The sequence below is a fragment of the Rhinopithecus roxellana genome, chromosome 6, assembly GCF_007565055.1.
Source record: "Rhinopithecus roxellana isolate Shanxi Qingling chromosome 6, ASM756505v1, whole genome shotgun sequence".
NCBI lineage: Eukaryota > Metazoa > Chordata > Mammalia > Primates > Cercopithecidae > Rhinopithecus > Rhinopithecus roxellana.
This window is the reverse complement of record NC_044554.1, coordinates 62,762,767-62,783,849: the sequence shown is the minus strand read 5'-3', so window position 1 is coordinate 62,783,849 and position 21,083 is coordinate 62,762,767. Positions and strand designations below refer to the sequence as shown.

The 21,083-nt window shown below is 37.4% G+C and overlaps 1 protein-coding gene across 2 annotated transcripts in view; it reads right to left on the bottom strand.

Annotated features, from left to right (window-relative positions):
- COPG2 (coatomer protein complex subunit gamma 2) overlaps positions 1-21,083 on the bottom strand; it is a 160,410-nt gene that overhangs the window by 58,590 nt on the left and 80,737 nt on the right. For both annotated transcript variants that reach the window (XM_030932347.1, XM_010378802.1), the window contains exons 10-11: positions 1,481-1,614; positions 497-564 (exon numbers count right to left, since the gene is read on the bottom strand). In XM_030932347.1, coding sequence (XP_030788207.1) covers positions 497-564; positions 1,481-1,614 — 202 coding nt within the window. The remainder of the gene's footprint in view (positions 1-496; positions 565-1,480; positions 1,615-21,083) is intronic.

Sequence of the window (21,083 nt, the reverse complement as noted above, 5' to 3'; positions counted from 1 at the left end):
TTAATGTGGTTATTATAAAATTTAAAATTATATATGTGATTCACATTGGGTTTCTACTGGACAGGGCTGCTGCAGACCAGCACTGTGCAAGAGCACTTCCTTCAATGACAGAAATGTTCAAGATCTGCACTGCCCAACAGCCACTGACCACATGTGGCTGTGAGTACAAGAAGTATGACTCATGTGACTGAGGATTGAATTTTTTATTTTATTTTAATTAATTTAAATTGAAATAGCCACTGATGGCTAATGGCCACCATATTGGACAGTGTGGCTTTTGAATATAAAATGCTTAGAAGTCAGGAATGAGTGATAATCTTCAGCTAAATAATAATAAAAATGGGCATCCCCAAGACCCCAAATATAAGTGAAGTGTTGTAGAGGTGAAGCCCATGAATCATATATACTAACCTTGGAGAGAAAACCAAATGCTTCACATTTAATGTTTCTCAATTAGATACTGATATAAGTCAACAGTTAGCAAAGAAACACCTACCTTGTTCAAGGTCCTCACAGCTGCATATCTCAAGGCTGGCTTAGGAGAACTACAGAAAAGCTGAAGAACTAAAAAAAAAAAATAATATATAATATTACATATATATACTGTGAATACTCCTGGCTTAGGAGAACTACAGAAAAGTTGAAGAACTAAAATACAGATATAGATATAGTGAATATTACCTATATATGCTGTGAATATTCCTCATCTCATCATATACCATATAGCTGAAAATATAGTACATAATGAATCACATTCAAAATATGCATAGATTTTATCACAGCATAAAAAATTTACATGAAAAATATAAATTTATCAAAATAGAAAAAGCACTTTTGGGGTTCCTGTAGTCCCAGCTACTCGGGAGGCTGAGGCAGGAGAATGGGGTGAATGAGGGAGGTGGAGCTTGCAGTGAGCCAAGCTATCGCACCACTGCACTCCAGCCTGGGCGACAGAGCGAGACTCCGTCTCAAAAAAAAAAAAAAAAAAAAAAAAAAGAAAGAAAAAGCACTTTTGGTCACTTATAAAAACTTTAATAGGAAACAAAGTTTGCTCTTCTTTTTAAAAAATTAGCATACCCATTAATACTTGAACTTAAATGGTAGAAATATTGACAGTTCTGAAAACAAATGGGCTTTTTAAACACCAAGGAAAACTGTAAAATGTTTTCAAAAGTTTCATATGAGGAAATAAAAACTTAAAAAAAAGCAATAAAGAATTATTATTAATAAACTATGTACATAGAAATAAAATTCTTTCAGAAGTTTTATATACATAAATAGAAACATTAAAAAAAGAAGTAATAAAGTAAGGAACAACTAAAATAAACTATTTACATATAAGCTATCAGAATGCAAAGGCTATATATACACAGAGCTAGCGTTCAAAAACCAGTCTTAACACCTATTCTGCAGACCTATGAAACTTAGAGCAAAAACTTAGGAGCATAAGCAAAAGCCAGTCATCAAATATAAAACAAACCTGAAACAGCAGGTGCCAACTCTCTTGCAGTGCAGTTAGGAAGATGGATGATAGCTGAAGCAGCTTCATAAATAACCATTTCATGTTTATTTCGCAAGCAACTCTCAATGAAATCAAACAGTGGACTTTCATGGCTGCCAATAAATATTTATAGGCCATTATACAGATATCAAATAGACTGGCAATATGCATAGGGATTAAAAGCACAGGCAGATTGAGAGGTACTTCTGGAATGGTGGATGAGGGATTTCTAAAAATTCATTTCTCCACAAAGCAATTAGACAACTGGCAAAACTGTCAAAATTAACTTTTTCAGAACTCCAAAATTTAATCAAAGATTTGTGACAATCCTGAACATCTATTTAAGAAAAGTAGTTGAATCTTAGTAAGAATGCTGAGCTTTCTGGTGTTTCAACCTGCCTCATTCTCAATTTCCATGTACCTCTTCCCAGTTCCATAGTAGCCTTGGAAACCAGCAGCCTCAGAACCACAGTAATTGTGAATGCCAGCAGCCTGGCTACAAAAGCAGCTCTCGGCCAAAACCTCATGCCCAGAGAACTGTCACTATGTGACCTGTCTGGTGCCCCTAGAAAAGCCCTATTCACAGGCTAATCTTTATTTCACCTGACTCAAGAGCTCATTCAGTGTGAAAAGCCCTATGCCCAGGGAGTTTGTCCAAAAAAATCAGTAGTATTTGGTTAACCTTGCAGCTGCCAGAAGCAGCAATTTTAGCAGAGGCAAACAAGAGACTGGCCAAAAAACTTAAAAGGAAAATTTGGGAAATGAGATGTCCTTAGAAGGCTTTGAAAATTTCTACAATATTACTGGGGATATAGAAGGCCATATGCATGTGGAGGGCTAAACAAATACCCACTAAAGACCTGACAGAGCTCCACTCTCTAACTTTTCCTTGACTCTGAGACTCTGCACAAAGCAGGAAGTGAAGGCTAAGGCAGAGCTGTGAACTGCTGGGGCATGGAAAGCATGCCCCAACATACACAGCACCCCTTGGAAAATGATGGGAGACATGCTGGTTTAAAGCATTTAAGAAAATCTGTCAAATCACTATTTGTGACTCAGATATTCAAACAAAGACTTCAGTGTCTATACAAGATACAGATTAAATACTACAGAAATAGTCCAGGAAGGTCACAAACAACAAGAAAAACAACAAACCCCAGGGACGGGAGAAGGGAAAAGTCTGCTTACCAGTGCTGTCACATTATAATATTTAAAATATAATGTTTTTGACAAAATAATTACGAGACACACAAAGAAATAGTTTAAGTATGACCCATCCATGGGGAAAAAAAAGTAGTCAATAGAATTTATTCCTGAGGAAGCCCAGATGTTGAACTTACTAGGCAAAAACTTTAAGTCAGCTAATATAAATATGTTCAAAAAACTAAAGGAAATCCTATTTAAATTAAAGGGAAGTATAACAAGGATGTCTTACGAAAGAGAGACTACCAATAAAGAGACAGAAATGATTTTTTTTTGTTTAAGAAACCAAACAGAAATCCTAGATTTGGAAAGTGCAATGACTGGAATGAGAAATTCGCCAGAAAAGTTCAATAGCAGACTTATGCAGGCAGATGAAAAAATAAGAAAACTTGTAGATCTACTGAGATAAACCAGCTTATGAAAATAAAAAAAGAAGGAAAAAAAATGAACAGTGCTTTGGAGACCTGACATTTGGATGATAGGAGTTTTCACAGGAAAAGAGAGACACAAAGGGGAAAATGAACATAAGAAGAAACCATGGCTGAAAACCTCACAAGTTTGATTTAAAAAAAAAAACAACAACATTAATTTATGGACCCAAGAGGCTCAAAAAGTCTCAAGCCGAATAAATACAAAAATATTCACATATATACACACCAGAGTGAAACTGTTGAAAGCATAAAAATAGTCATTCTGACTGGTGTGAAATGGTATCTCATTGTGGTTTTGATTTGCATTTCTCTAATGATTAGTGATGTTGACCATTTTTTAATATGCTTGATACCATCTCGTACCAGTCAGAATAGCTATTATTAAAAAGTCAAAAAATAACAGATGCTGGTGAGGTTGCAGATAAAAGAGAATGCTTATACACTGCTGTTGGGAATGCAAATTAGTTCAGCCACTGTGGAAAGCAGTTTGGAGATTTCTCAAGAACTTAAAACAGAACTACCATTTGATCCAGCAATCCCATTACTAAATACAAACCCAAAGGAATATGAATTGCTCTTGTTAGGTTTTGATGTGAAGGCGAGGATTAAAGAAAGAATGAGCGAGTTGGCAGCTCTACAGCAATGCAGGTTTTATGTCCAGCATAAGATCTGCAGAGGCAGGGCACCAATTTAATGCCAAGGCCCACCTCTCCTTACAGGCTGGGGCAATTTTAGGCCTGGGAGGGAGGGGTCTGAGGGATATGGCGTGCTGCCCGGGAGGATGTTGATAAGATGTTCCCATGATGAGGCGGTTTGGCCCTTGATGTGGCAGGATGTGACAGTGATGTTCCTTGGACTTTTTCCCAGCAGAATGTGATAAGAAAGTCAGGCAATCGGGCAGGATGTTTCTCACGGCCCAATCCCCCAAGGAATGTTTCACTTTGATCAAGGTCTGTGAAATGACAGGGGGCTTACAAAATGGTACAGTTTGGACTAATAGTTCTACCATAAAGACACATGCCCTCATATGTTCACTGCACCACTACACACAATAGCAAAGACATGGAACCAACCTAGATACCCATTAACAGTGGACTGGATGAAGAAAATATACTACATATACACCATGGAATACTATGTAGCCATAAAAAAGAATGAGATTACGTCCACTGCAGCAACATGGATGGAGCTGGAGGCCATTATCCTAAGCAAATTAACATGGAGACAGAAAACCAAATACTGCATGTTTTCACTTATAAGGGGAGCTAAACATTGAGTGCACATGGGCACAAAGAAGGGAACAATAGGCACTGGAGCCCACTTGAGGGTGTAGGGTGGGAAAGGATGAGGATAAAAAAAACTACCAACTGGGTGGTACTATGCTCACCACCTCGGTGACAAAATAATCTATACACCAAACCCCCATGACATGCAATTTACCTGTATAACAAACCTGCATGTGCACCCCCGAACCTAAAATAAAAGTTGGAAAGAAAACATAATAATAAATAAATATATAAACAACAAAGAAAACATAAGATCAAGGTAAAATCTTGACAGCAGCAAGAAAAAAAACTACTTATCACACTGTACAGGGAAAAAAATCAGTAGGATTAATCGCTGATTTCTCATCTGAAACAATGGAAGACAGAGACAGTAAAATGTCATATTCAAAGTGCTAAAATGAAAAAACAAGAATTCTATAATCCAACAAAACTATCCTCCAAAAATGAAAGCTAAAAATGACATTCCCAGATAAGCAAAGGCTGAGAAAATTCATTGCTAACAGACTTGCTTTGTAAAAATACTAATAGAAGAACAGACTGAAAGATCGTAGACAGTGACATGAATAATCAGGGAGAAATAAACAGCATCAGAAAGTGTAAATATATTAATTGGTATGAAAGATTCCACAATTTTTCTCATTTCTTAACTACTTTGAAGAACATAAAATTGTATAAAGCAATAACTATAACACTATATTGTCAAGTTCTTAACATATACACAGATAACACACATGCCAATAACAGCAAATAGGAGGGAAGGAACAGAACTATATTGGAGCAAAGATTTTAAATTTTACTGAAATTAAGTTAGTATTATCTGAAGTAGACTGTGGTAAATTAAAATGCTTACTATCATTCCTAGAAATTATGAAAAAACTTTTTTTAAAAGTTAAACTACTGATGAAGGTATTAAAATGATATGCTAAACACTGTTTAACTCAAACGCAATCAAAGAAGAAAAGAGAAACAAAAAAGACAGGAGATTTACACAGAACAAATAGCCAAATGGCAAAGGTAAACCCAACAATAATTATATTAAATTTGAATTGTCTAAATACTCCAACTAAAAGACAAACTGCTAGACAGGTTTAAAAAGCAAGATCCAACTACATGATGTCTAACAGACACACTTTAGATTCAAAGACACAGATAGGATGAAATTAAAAAGACAGGAAAATGTATGCCATGCAAACAAAACTGTAAGAGATCACGAACACCAACATTAATAGCAGACAAAATAAGAGTTTAAGACAAAAATGTTATGCAACAAGGAGAGACATTTCACATGTTAAAGAGATGAATGCATCAGGAAGATTTAACAATGATAAACATACTCATGCAATAGAACCACAAAATACATAAAGCAAAACTTGACAAAAGGAAAGAGAAATATGTAATTTAAAAATAATAGGCCGGGAGCTGTGGCTCTCGATGTAATCCCGGCACTTTGGGAGTGCTGCACAGGCAGATCACCTGAGGTCAGGTGCTCGAGACCAGCCAGCCTGGCCAACATGGCGAAACCCTGTCTCTACTAAAAATACAAAAATTAGCCAGGCATGGTGGCATGTGCCTGTAATCCCAGCTACTTGGGAGGCAGAGGCAGGAGAATTGCTTGAACCTGGGAGGTGGAGGTTGTAGTGAGCTGAGATCGCACTACTGCACTCCAGTCTGGGCAACAGAGTGAGACTCTGTCTCAAAATAAATAAATAAAAATAATCGTTGAGGGACAAGATCTCAACTCTGCTCACTGCTGCCTGGATATAAACTCGATGGTATTAGTGGGGCACGGTGGGAGAGAGACTGGCCTTGTTGGCTGTGTGGTAGCTGGGTTAGACCTGTCACTGGCAGCTTTCCCCCACTTTCATGGTAACCTGTATGTTGCAGCAGAAGCACCATAATCCCCCTGGGAACATAACTCCATGGGCCTGAGAACCATACCCTCATCTCCCACACCAGCTGCAGCAAGCCCCACACAAGGACAGTCTGAGCTCAGACATGCCTAACCCTGCCCCCTGCTGATGGTCTTTCCCTACCTGCCCTGGTTGCTGAAGACAAAAAGCATAATCTCTTGGGAGCTCTATGGCCCCAACCATCCCTTGAGAAACCCAAATATGTATCCAAGTGACCTCAGAGCAAGCTTGTACCCCCTCTATACTACTGCAGCTGATGCTCTCTTGAAAGCGCCACCTCCTGGCTGGAGGCCAATCAATTCAAGACACTGCAGCAACTAATAAAAGAACAACCATGACCCAAGAAAACAGAAAACAACAGCTAATTCAACCGCCTATAACATCCTGGCTAACCAGAGGTCCAGAGTCAGTACACACGACAACCGTACTGCTAGTACAACCAGCATTCGAGAAAACCAGGACACTAAACAAAACTACAACCAAGGACCCTCACAGAGTCCCCTTCACTCCCTTCACAACTTCTGGAAATGAAAGACACATTTACAGAAATGGCAAGTACACTGGAAAGTTTCAATAACAGAATAGAACAAGTAGAAGAAAAAAACTCCAGAGCTCAAAGACAAGGCTTTCAAATTAACCCAATCCAACAAGGACAAGGAAAAAACAATTTAAAAAAAAAAAAAAAAAAAACAAACAAAAAACAAATGCACAAAGCCTCCAAGAAGTTTGGGATTATGCTAAATGACCAAACCTAAGAATAACTGATGTTCCCAAAGAAGAAGATAAATCTAAAAGTTTGGAAAACTTATTTGAAGGAATAATTAATGAAAACTTGCCTGGCCTTGCAAGAGACCTAGACATCCAAACACAAGAAACTCAAAGAACACACGGAAAATTCATCACAAAAAGATAATCACCTAGGCACTTAGTCATCACATTATTTAAAATCAAGATGAAGGAAAGAATCTTAAGAGCTGTGAGGCACAAGCATCAGGTAAGCTATAAAGAAAAACCTACCAGATTAACAGCAGATTTCTCAGCAGAAACCCTACAAACTAGAAGGGACTGGAGTCCTATCAATAGCCTCCTTAAACAAAATAATTATCAGCGAAGAATTTTGTATCCAGTGAAACCAAGCTTCATAAATGAAGGAAAGATAAAGTTTTTTTCAGACAAACAGATGCTGAGAGAATTCGCCATTACCAAGTCAGCACTACAAGAACTGCTAAAAGGAATTCTAAATCTTGAAACAAAACCTTGAAATACACCACAATAGAACCTCCTTAAAGAAAAAATCTCACAGGGTCTATAAAACAATAACACAATGAAAAAAAAAAAACAAGGTACAACTAGCATGATGAATAGAATAGTACCTCACTCACATCTCAGTAATAACACTGAATGTAAAAGGGCCGGGTGTAGTGGCTCACGCCTGTAATCCCAGTACTGTGGGAGGCCGAGGTGGGCATATCACGAGGTCAGGGGTTTGAGAACAGCCTGGCCAACATGGTGAAACCTCGTCTATACTAAAAATACAAAAATTAGCTGGGCATGGTGGTGGGCGCCTGTAGTCCCAGCTACTCGGGAGGCTGACACAGGAGAATCACTTGAACCTGGGAGACGGAGGTTGTGGTGAGCTGAGATAGTGCTATTGCACTCCAGCCTGGGCAACAAGAGTGAAACTCTGTTTCAAAAAAAAAAAAAAAAAGGGCTGGGCGCGGTGGCTCAAGCCTGTAATCCCAGCACTTTGGGAGGCCGAGACGGGCAGATCACGAGGTCAGGAGATCGAGACCATCCTGGCTAACATGGTGAAACCCCGTCTCTACTAAAAATACAAAAAAAAAAAAAAAAACTAGCCAGGCGAGGTGGCGGGCGCCTATAGTCCCAGCTACTCGGGAGGCTGAGGCAGGAGAATGGCGTAAACCCGGGAGGCAGAGCTTGCAGTGAGCTGAGATCCGGCCACTGCACTCCAGTCCGGGCGACAGAGCGAGACTCCACCTCAAAAAAAAAAAAAAAAGAAAAAAAAAAGAGAATCCACCAACCAAGTCTGCTATCTTAAAGAGACTCACCTAACACATAAGGACTCACATAAACTTAAGGTAAAGGGGTGGAAAAAGGTATTCCATGCAAACGGACACCAAAAGTGAGCAGGAGTAGCTATTATATCAGACAAAACGGACTTTAAAGCAACAACAGTTTCAAAAGCAAAGAGGGACATTATATAATGTTAAAAGCACTAGTCCAACAGGAAAATATCACAATCCTAAATATATATGCACCTAACACTGGAGCTCCCAAATTTATAAAACAATTACTACTAGACCTAAGAAATGAGACAGACAGCAACACAATAATAGTAGGGGACTTCAATATTCCACTGACAGCACTAGACAGGTCATCAAGACAGAAAGTCAACAAAGAAACAATGGACTTAAACTATACCCTAGAACAAATGAACTTAACAGATATTTACAGAACATTCTACCCAACAACTGCAGAATATACATTCTATTCATTAGCACATGGTACACTCTCCAAGATAAACTATATGACAGGCCACAAAACAAGTCTCAATAAATTTAAGAAAGTCAAAATTATACCAAGTACTCTCCTAGACCACAGCCGAATAAAATCGGAAATAAACTCCAAAAGGAACCTTGAAAACCATGCAAATACATGGAAATTAAATAATCTGCTCCTGAATGTTTGTTGGGTCATCAATGAAATCAAGATGGAAATTTAAAAATCCTTTGAACTGAACAATAATAGTGTATACAGACCTCTGAGATACAGCAAAAAAGGTGATAAGACAAAAGTTCATACTACTAAATGCCTACATTAAAAAGTCTGAAAGAGCACAAGCAGATAATCTAAGGTCAAACCTTCAGTAACTAGAGAAACAAGAACAAACCAAACCTAAACTCAGCAAGAGAAAAGAAATAACCAAGATCAGAGCACAATTAAATGAAACTGAAACAATAACAACAACAACAACAACAACAACAACAACAAAAATACAAAAAAGAAATGAAACAAAAAGCTAGTTCTCTGAAGATAAACAAAATTGATAGACCATTAGCAAGATTAACCAAGAAGAGAGAAGATCCAAGTAAGCTCAATTAAAAAGGAGTCGGGGGATACTAAAACCAATACTACAGAAATACAAAAGATCATTCAAGGCTACTATGAACACCTTTATACATACAAACTGGAAAATCTAGAGGTGATGGATAAATTCCTGGAAATATACACACCCTCCTAGATTAAACCAGGAGGAAATGGAAACTCTGAACAGACCAATAACAAGCAGCGAGACTGAAATGGAATAAAAAAGTTGCCAACAAAAAAAAGTCTAGGACCAGATAAACTGACAGCTGAATTATATCAGACATTCAAAGAATAATTGGTACCAATCCTATTGAAACTATTTCCAAAAGATAGAGAAAGAGTGAATCATCCCTAAATGATTCTAAGAAGCCAGCATAACCCTAATACCGAAACCAGGAAAGGTCTTAACAAAAACAGAAAACTACAGACCAATATCCCTGATGAACTCAGATGCAAAAATCCTCAACAAAATATAGCTAACCAAATTCAACAGCATATCAAAAAGATAATCCACCATGACCAAGTGGGTTTCATATCAGGGATGCAGGGATGGTTTAACATACACATGTCTATAAATGTGATACACCACATAAACAGAATTAAAAACAAAAATCACATCATCATCTCAATGGTTCCCAAAAAAGCATTCGACAAAATCCAGCATACTTTTATGATTAAAACCCTTAGCAAAATTAGCACAGAGGGGATGTACCTTAAAGTAATAAAATCCATCTATGACAAACCCACAGTCAGCATCATACTAAATAGGAAAAAGCTGAAAGCATTCCCAAGAACTGGAACAAGACAAGGATGCCCACTTTCATCACTTCTATTCAACATAGTGCTGGAAGTCCTAGCCAGAGCAATCAGACAAGAGAAAGAAAAGGGCATCCAAATTGGTAAAGAGGAAATTAAACTGTTGCTGTTCACTGATGATATGACTGTCTACCTAGAAAACCCTAAAAACTCATCCAAAAAGCTCCTAGATCTGATAAATGAATTCAGTTTTTCAGGTTACAAAATCAATGTACACAAATCAGTAGCACAGCTATACAGCAACAGTGAGCAAGCAGAGAATCACATCAAGAACTCAACCCCTTTTACAGCAGCTGCAATAAAATAAAATACTTAGGAATATACCTAACCAAGGAGGTGAAAGACCTCTACAAAGAAAACTACAAAATACTGCTGAAAGAAATCATACATGACACAAACAAATGAAAACACCTCTGATGCTCATGGATGAGTAGAATATTGTGAAAATGGTCACACTGCCAAAAGCAATCTACAAATTCAATGTAATTTCCATCAAAATACCACCATCATTCTTCACAGAACCACACACAAAAAAATCTTAAAATTCATATGGAACCAAAACAGAGCCCATATAGCCAAAGCAAGACTAAGCAAAAAGAACAAATCTGGAGACACCACATTACCTGACTTCAAATTATACTATAAATTATACTATAAAGCCACAGTCACCACAACAGCATGGCACCGGTACAAAAATAGGCAAACAGACCAACGTAAAAGAATAGAGAACCCAGAAATAAACCCAAATATTTACAGCCAACTGATCTTCGACAAAGAAAACAAAACATAAAGTGGGGAAAGGACACCCTATTCAACAAATGATGCTGGGATAATTGGCTAGCCACATGTAGGAGAATGAAACTGGATCCTCATCTCTCACCTTATATAAAAATCAACTCACGATGGATCAAAGACTTAACTCTAAGACCTGAAACCATTAAATTTCTAAAAGATAACACTGGAAAAACCCTTCTACACATTTGCTTAGGCAAAGACTTCATGACCAAGAACCCAAAAGCAAATGCAAGAAAAGCAAAGATAAATAGATGGGATTTAATTAAACTAAAAAGCTTCTGTATCGCAAAAGAAATAATCAGCATAGTAAACAGACAACTCACAGAGTGGGAGAAAAGCTTTGCAAACTATACATCTGATAAAGGACTGATATCCAGAACCTACAAGGACCTAAAACAAATCAGCAAGAAAAAAAACAAACAATCCCATCAAAAAGTGGGTTAAGGACATGAATAGACAATTCTTAAAAGAAGATATACAAATGGCCAACAAACATATGAAGAAATGCTCCACATCACTAACGATCAGGGAAATGCTGGAGGCATCCAGGACCAGACGGATTCACAGAAGATTTCTACCAGACATTCAAAGAAGAATTGGTCCCAATCCTTTTGAAACTATTCCACAAGACAGAGAAAGAAGGAACCCTCCCTAATTCATTCTATGAAGCCAGTATCGCCCTAATACCAAAACCAGGAAAGGACATAACAAAAAAAGAAAACTACAGACTAATATCCTTGATGAACACAGATGCTAAAATCCTTAACAAAATACTAGCTAACCGAATCCAACAATATATCAAAAGGATAATCCACCATGATCAAGTGGGTTTCATACCAGGGATGTAGGGATGGTTGAACATACACAAGTCAATAAATGTGATACACCACATAAACAGAATTTAAAACAAAAATTACATGATCATCACAATAGATGCAGAAAAAGCATTTAACAAAATCCATCATCCATTTATGATTAAAACTCTCAGCAAAATTGGTATACAAGGGACATACCTCAATGTAACAAAAGCCATCTACGACAAACCCACGGTCAACATAATACTGAACAGAGAAAAGTTGAAAGCATTCCCTCTGAGAACTGGAACAAGACAACGATGCCCACTCTCACCACGCCTCTTCAACACAGAAGTCGTAGCCAGAGCAATCAGACAAGGATGCCCAAGAAAGAAAGGGCATCCAAATCGATAAACAGGAAGTCAAATTGTCACTGTTTGCTGACAATATAATTTACCTTGAAAACCCTAAAGACTCCTCCAGAAATCTCTTAGAACTGAAAAAAGAATTCAGCAAAGTTTCCGAATGCAAGATTAATGTTCACAAATTAGTAGCTCTTCTATACACCAATAGCAACCAAGCAGAGAATCAAATCAAGAACTCAACCCCTTTTACAATAGCTGCAAAGAAAATAAAATACTTAGGGATGTATCTAACCAAGGAGTTGAAAGACCTCTACAAGGAAAACTACAAAACACTGCTGAAATAAATTATACATGACACAAACAAATGGAAACACATCCCATGCTCATGGATGGGTAGAATCAATACTGTGAAAATGACCATATTGTCAAAAGCAATCTACAAATTCAATGCAATCCCCATCAAAACCATCAAAATACCACCATCATTCTTCACAGAACTAGAAAAAATAATTCTAAAATTCATATGGAACCAAAAAAGAGCCCATAGCCAAAGCAAGACTAAGCAAAAAGAACAAATCTGGAGGCATCACATTACCTGATTTCAAATTATACTATAAGGTCACAGTCACCAAACAGCATGGTACTGGTATAAAAACAGGTGCATAGACCAACGGAACAGAATACAGAACCCAGAAATATACTCAAATACTTATAGTCAACTGATCTTTGACAAAGCAAACAAAAACACAAAGTTGAGAAAGGACACCCATTTCAACTAATGTTGCTGGGATAACTGGCTAGCCACATGTAGGAGAATAAAACTGGATCCTTATCTCTCACCTTATACAAAAATCAACTCAAGATGGATAAGGACTTAAATCTAAGACCTGAAACTATAAAAATTCTAGAAGATAACATTGGAAAAACCCTTCTACACACTGGCTTAGACAAGAATTTAATGCCCAAGAACCCAAAAGCAAACACAATAAAGACAGAGATTAAATACTTGGGACTTTACTAAATTAAAGAGCTTTTGCACGGCAAAAGGAACAGCAGAGTAAACAGACAACCCTGCAGAGTGGGAGAAAATCTTCATAATCTATACATCTGACAAAGGCCTAACATCCAGAATCTACAACAAACTAACAAATCAGTAAGAAAAAAAAAAAATTCCATCAAAAAGTGGGCTAAGGAACTGAATAGACAATTCTCAAAAGAAGATATACAAACAGACAACAAGCATTTTAAAAATGCTCAACATCACTAATGATCAGGGAAATGCAAATCAAAATCACAATGTGATACCACCTTACTCCTGCAAGAATGGCCATAATCAGAAACATCAAAAAACAGTAGATGTTGGCATGGATGCGGTGAATAGGGAATACTGCTACACTGTTGGTGGGAATGTAAATTGGTACAACCACTGTAGAAAACAATGTGGAGATTCCTTAAAGAACTAAAAGTAGAACTACAATTTGATTCAGCAATCCCACTACGCAGTATCTATCCAGAGGAAAATATGTCATTATATGAAAAAGATGCTTCACACGCATGTTTATAGCAGAACAATTTGCAATTGCAAAATCATGGAACCAAACCAAATGCCCATCAATCAACAAGTGGATAAAGAAACTGTGGTATATTCATATGATGGAATACTACTCAACCATAAAAAAGGAATGAATTAATAGCATTCACAGTGACCTGGATGAGATGGGAGACTATTATCCTAAGTGAAGTAATTCAGGAATTGAAAACCAAACATTGTATGTTCTCACTTAAATTAGGAGCTAAGCTATGAGGACTCAAAGGCATAAGAATGATACAATGGACTTTGGGGACTTGGGGGAAGGGTGGGAAGGGGCCAAGAGATAAAAGGCTTCAAATATGGTGGAGTGTATACTGCTTGGGTGATGGGTGCACCAACATCTCACAGATCACCACTAAAGAACTTATTCATGTAACCAAATACCACCTGTACTGCAATAACTTATGGGAAAAAAAACTTTTTTTTGAGACAGAGTCTCGCTGTGTCACCCAGGCTGGAGTACAGTGGCGCTATCTCGGCTCACTGCAAGCTCTGCCTCCCGGGTTCATGCCATTCTCCTGCCTCAGCCTCCCGAGTAGCTGGGACTACAGGCGTCTGCCACCACACCCAGCTAATTTTTCGTATTTTTAGTAGAGACTGGGTTTCACCACGTAAGGCAGGATGGTCTCGATCTGACCTCGTGATCTGCCTGCCTCAGCCTCCCAAAGTGCTGGGATTACAGGCGTGAGCCACCACACCTGGCTAACTTATGGAAAAATTTTTTAAAAAATAAGTATTTACAGCATCCTAAATATGAATCTTTTCCTTCCTATCTGTAAGTGGCACCAAAAGTAACTTCTTTCAATTCCAATCAACAAACTATGATTGATTAGAACCATAGTTATTAGCCAACACTCTAACAGTACCACAAAACTCTTGCATTTTAAGCTTATAAATTACATATAATTCCTATACTTTAATATTAACCCATCATAAATTCTACTATATTAAAAAATACGATTTGGCTGGTTGGGAGTCCAAGGCAGGCAGATCGCCTGAGGTCAGGAGTTTGAGAACAGCCTGACCAACACGATTGAAACTCCGTCTCTACTGAAAATACAAAAATTAGCCAGGCATGGTGGCGCATGCCTGTAATCCCAGCTTCCTCAGAGGCTGAGGAAGGAGAATTGCTGGAACCCGGGAGGTGGAGGCTGCAGTGGGCCAAGATGGCGCCACTGCACTCCAGCCTGGGCGACAGAGTGAGACTCCATCTCAAAAAAAAAAAAAAAAAAAAAGAAAAAAGAAAAAAAGAAAAACACTATTCAAGAAACTAACAGATGGCTCTATTCTCTATAGTCCTAAAATGCTTTCCAATATCCAATTGGATATTGTTACTACAAAAATCATTCTGTTAACATTAAATGCAAATAAAAATATAATACTCGCTTTTGAATAAAAATTTTAATTGCACAATAATCACCTTTACATTTTTAAATTTAAATTCCTCTTTTAAAATTTAGAACATGGAGACAGTCCTCTTTGACAATCCTCCCCAATCCAGTCCTCTCCTCCCTGCTCCCTAAAGACAATCACTATAATGAGAATTTGTTATTTATCTTTACCGATCTTTAAAAAAATAATTACCCCCCACCACACACATATACACACAGGGAGAAACTATACTCAGTGTGCAGTTTTTTTCTTTTATAGAAATGGCATTGGCTGTATATTTACTTCACATTTTTTTATGAAACAATAATTCCTGATTAAATATTTTATAACATCCCATAATACAACTATTTTGTCCAATCATTAATTCAATGGATGTTAAAGACATCTCTCAATATTTTGATATTATAAGTAATACTGGAATTGAAATCTTGGTATACATTTCCTTGTGAAAGTATATAAGTGCTTCTCTGCAGCAGATATGCAGGAGAGAAACTGCTGGATCCCACACACTGTACAGGTTTACCCCCTTTTTTGTAAGAGTCAGGTCTCACTACGTCACCCAGGCTAGAGTGCAGTAGCAATTTACAGGTGTGATCACAGCACACTGCAACCTTGAAGGCCTTCAGTGATCCCCCCACCTTAGACTCCCAAGTAGCTGGGACTATACGTGCTCACCACCACACCTGGCTAACTTAAAAAAAAAAATTTAGAGACAGGGTCTTGCTATGTTGACCAGGCTAGTTTTTAACTCCTGGCCTCATGCAATCCTTCCATTTCAGCCTCTCCAGTAGCTGGAACTACAGGTGTGTGCCACTGCACCTGGCCATGTTTACTTTTTAATAGACCCTACCAAATTACCTTACAAAGTATTTCTACCAATTTATACTCTCAGCAATGTAGTATGAGAATACCCATGTTCTAGCCAACATTAGATACTACAAAATATTTAAAATTTTGCCAACCTGATAGATGAAAAAATCATGTCATCTTGTTTTAGTCTGTATTTCTCTAATCAATAGTGAGGTGGTGCTTCTTTTTGTTTATTGGCAGGTTCATTTCCTCATCTGGAGCTGTCTGTTAATCCCAGTTTTTTCCATCAGGATATCTTTTCTCCTGATTTGTACCAGTTCTTTATATATTTGGATACTAGTCCTCCCTGAGTAGTAAATATATGTGTAGCAAATATTTTTCTCCCAGTCTATTTTTGTCTAACTTTATGGGTTTTTTAATCATAAAAGATGTTAAATTTTTGTTGCAAAAACTATCAATATTTTCTATTATTTTTCCTATCAAAATATTGTTTTTTTCTTATGTTTAGTTTTAACTAGATGAAAATTTGAGGTTCTGTTTATTTAAGCCTTTACCCCATCTATAACCTATTTTTATGAATGTAAGAATCCAAATTTCTCAAGGTCCTACAAAACTAGAAAATAATATGAACAGATTAAAATTAAACAATATTATAATAATAAAGAAGAAAAATCTTATGATTCCATAATGGCAGGAAAAGCATGATAAAATTTTTAAAAAATCTATTCATCATAAAAAAATCAATAAACTAGGATTAAAAATAACTTATAATTTGATAAGGGATGTCTTTTTAAAAAAAATAAAGGCCTTTATTTATTGCTACTGCAATAAGGTGGAGTGTTGTTGGCACATAAACGGAAATAAAAAGCAGTGGTGAATATGAGTCCAGAAATAGACCAATCCATATAAAGTCCATATAAAGACACCTGATTTTTAGCAAATACACCAGACTTTTCATCATGCCAAGGGAAGGGCTGATATTAAATACTTCCTTAACCGTGAAAGGTGACAGAGATTCCTGCTACTGGCATGCCATGTCATATACCTGTAAGATCTGGGTCACAGCCTCTGAATATACCAGGTAAGGGCTACTTCCCCTCAAAATTTATGCTAGGTTGTCAAAATTGGGCTTACACCAAAACTATGCCACATTATGCTGCTCTTGTATCCCACCTGATCACAACAGTGAGTAGTTGGAGCTTCTGTACTTAATGCAGTTTAAAAACTATAAAGCCCAAGGATGTAAGCCCTGTCTCAATATGAAAATGCCATTAGACTTCTATACACCAACACAGAAAGAACGGGCAATGGGGAGACAAGTGCATCTGGTATTACTCCAGGCTCTATAAGTTTTTCCCATTGAATATTACTCTAGTAGGATTTGCATGAATTCCGCTTGGCCATTTGTGCTTGATTACATAATAACTGTCACAGAAAAGTGGACATCAGGTCAGGTTTCTACTGCAGTTTTCTGTAAAGCAAAGGACCAGAGGTGAAAGACTCATTCTGGCATTTTGGCAACATGCCCAGTCATCAGGATGGCTAATCACTAACTGTGATTGGGAAATAGCCCTAAAGTCCCAGTGAATAAAATATCTGGAAAATAAGACTGGCCAGGTAGGAACTCCTTGGTTGCTATTAATGGCCTTGGTGAGAATCTACTAGGAAGAGGTAAACTCCACTGAAGGGAAGGTTAAGTAATCCCTGATGAAATTATATAGACACACACAGAGAAGTAATGATGCAAAACAAGAGCTAGAAAATACTCTTACAGAAAAGTAACGGAGGAAGATTTTCTCTAGCATACATCTACACTAACATAAAGAAAGCTACTGCAATAAGGCGGAGTGTTGTTGGCACATAAACGGAAATAAAAAGCAGTGGTGAATATGAGTCCAGAAATAGACCAATCCATATAAAGACACCTGATTTTTAACAAAGCTAATATTGCACAGTAGTGGGTATAGACACATATTTCAACAAATGGTGCTGAGATGATTGGGTATTCATATGGAAAAGAAAGAAATTAAATTGCTACCTTATACCAAATCCAAAAAAGAAAAACAAAATGAAACAATTCCAGGTAGATTACAAACCTAAAATATGAAAGTTGAAGCTATAATGCTTATGGAAAATAGTACAGAGGATATACTTGTGAACTTGAGGTAAGAAAATGATTCTTGAGCAAGACACCAAACACATTATTTCTAAAGTAAAAGACTGATAAATGTGACTACCTTACACTTACGAAGCTCTGTTCATCAAAAGGCACCAACAAAGGGAAGAGACAAGCTAGAGCACAGGGAAAGCTGTTTGCAACACATACAATCAACATCGGACTCACGTTTAGAAGACATAAAGAACTCCTAGAAAATCAATGGGAATAAAGCAGAAAACCGAGTTAAAAACTGGGTAAAACTCAAACAGACATTTCATTAGAAAGGATATCCAAATGGATAGTAAACATAGAAAAAAGTTGTCAAACTCATTAGTAATTAGGAAATCGCAAATTAAAATCACAATTATTTGACAAGCACACCAAGACAATTCAATGGAGAACAAATCGTTTTTCATGAAATGGTGCTGAGACAACTGGACAGCCACATGCAAAGAATTAAGTTGAACCCCTATCCCACGGCATACACAAAAATGATCTCAAAATGGATCAAAGACCCAAATGTAAAATGTAAAACTACAAAACTCTTTGAAGAAAACAGGTGTAAATCTTTGTGACCTTGAATTAGGCAATGGTTTCTTAGGTGTAATACCAAAAGCACAAGCAAACAAAACATAGATAAATTAGACTTTATCAAAATGTAAAACTTCTGTGTTTGAAAGAACACTGTATCAAGAAAGTGAAAAGATGACCCAAAGAATTGGAGGAAACATTTGTAAATTATGTATCTGATAAGGGTTTAGTATCCAACATATACAAAGAACTAATACAATTCAACAATAAAAGATAACCTAATTTAAAAAAATTTTTTTTTCTCAATCACTTTTTTTATTATTATACTTTAAGTTCTAGGGCACATGTGCACAACGTGCAGGTTTGTTACATATGTATACATGTGCCATGCTGGTGTGCTGCACCCATTAACTCGTCATTTACATTAGATATACCTCCTAATGCTATCCCTTCCCCCTCCACCCACCCCACGACAGGCCCCACTGTGTGATGTTCCCCTTCCTGTGTCCAAGTGTTCTCGGTGTTCAATTCCTACCTATGAGTGGGAATATGCGGTGTTTGGTTTTTTGTCCTAGTGATAGTTTGCTGAGAATGATGGTTTCCAGCTTCATCCATGTCCCTACAAAGGATATGAACTCATCCTTTTTTATGGCTGCATAGTATTCCACGGTGTATATGTGCCACATTTTCTTAATCCAGTCTATCATTGATGGACATTTGAGTTGGTTCCAAGTCTTTGCTATTGTGAATAGTGCCGCAATAAACATAACATGTGCATGAGACAACCTAATTTTTTAAATGGGCAAAGATTTTAAAAAGGCATCTCTCCAAAGAAGATATGGAGATTGGCAATAAACACATGAAAAGATGTTCAACATCACTGGTCACTAGGGAAATGCAAATCAAAACCCACAATTAGATTCACACAACCTCTTTACCTACTAGGGTGGGTATAACAAAAAAGACAGACAATGACAAGTGTTGGTGAGGATGTGGAGAAACTGGACTCTCAAACACTGCTGATAAAAATGTAAAATGGTGCAACCCAAAAACAGTTTAGCAGGCCTTCAAAAAGCTAAACACAGAGTTATATTATGACCTAGCAGTTCTACTCCTAGGTATGTACCGGAAAGAACTGAAATGTATTGTCACATAAAAAATTACACATGACCATTTATAGCAGCATTATTCATTAGTAGCCAAAAAATGGAAAAAATGGATATGAGCCAAATGTCCATCAACAGACAAATGGATAAATAAAATATGGTATATTGATACAATGTAATATTATTCAACCGTAAAGTACGGATACTTCTACAATATAAATGAATCTTGAAAACATTATACTAAATGAAAGAAGCCAGAAACAAAAGGCCACATATTGTGTGATTCCATTTATATGAGATGTCCAGAATAGGCAAATCCAAGACAAAAAATGGATTTGTATTTTCCAGCAGGAGAGGGAAAAGGAGAAAGCAGAGTGGCTGTTAATGGGTTGGGGGCTTTCTCTGTGAAGTGATGAAAATGTTTGGTGGTTACATCGTTTTGTGAATATACTAAAAATTAACTGTATACGTTTAAAAGGTGAGTTTTATGGTTTATGAGTTACATCTCAAAAGTTATAAACTGGGAAATTATCAAGGGAATATAAAATAGAATTTAAGTGAACAAAAGCTATAAGCAAAAACAAGGGTGAAATCTCACAAGAAAATACTAAATGAACAAAACAAGATGCAATTCTCTTGAGTACGCCCACACTCCCTTTTCTTGAGTGTGCATTTTTTGCTTTGAAATAAAATCTCTGTATTTTCACTATTTTCTGACTCATCCTTGAATTCCTTCTCATGATGGTGTCAAGAGTCTGGACACCGGCTGGGGCTGAGGTCCCATCGGCATTTGGGGACCCCCCTCCAGCCTACCAGTATCATCTTTATGGCCATGCAGCCCAGAGCATCATCAGCCACATTAGAACCACCAGCAGTTGGTAAGACCTACTGGGGCCTTAACTGGAGTCTTCTTGCTCTCTGGAGTTACTGCTACTTTCTTCCCTTCCCACAGCCTGACTCCGCCGCAGCCGCTGGAAAACGCAGTTCACCCTGACAGTGACAAACGGAGGTGGGAAGGCTCTGACCTACACCTGAGCTCTGAGGTGCCACAGTCCTCCTGGACAAGAGGCTAATAAGAGTGGGTGGGTAAAATCCCATGTCCCAGTGCTGGACAGCTGCCAAGGAGCATGATGACTTTTTCCTGGGAAGTCTTCTGTTCTCCCAAGGGACCAGCTGCGCTAAGACACTGACCTTGGTTGGGAACTGTTTTCCCTTTCCCATCTAAAGAACCCTGCTTTTGCGGTTTTCTCTTCTCATGCTTCTTCCTCATACTTCACACAAAAGTT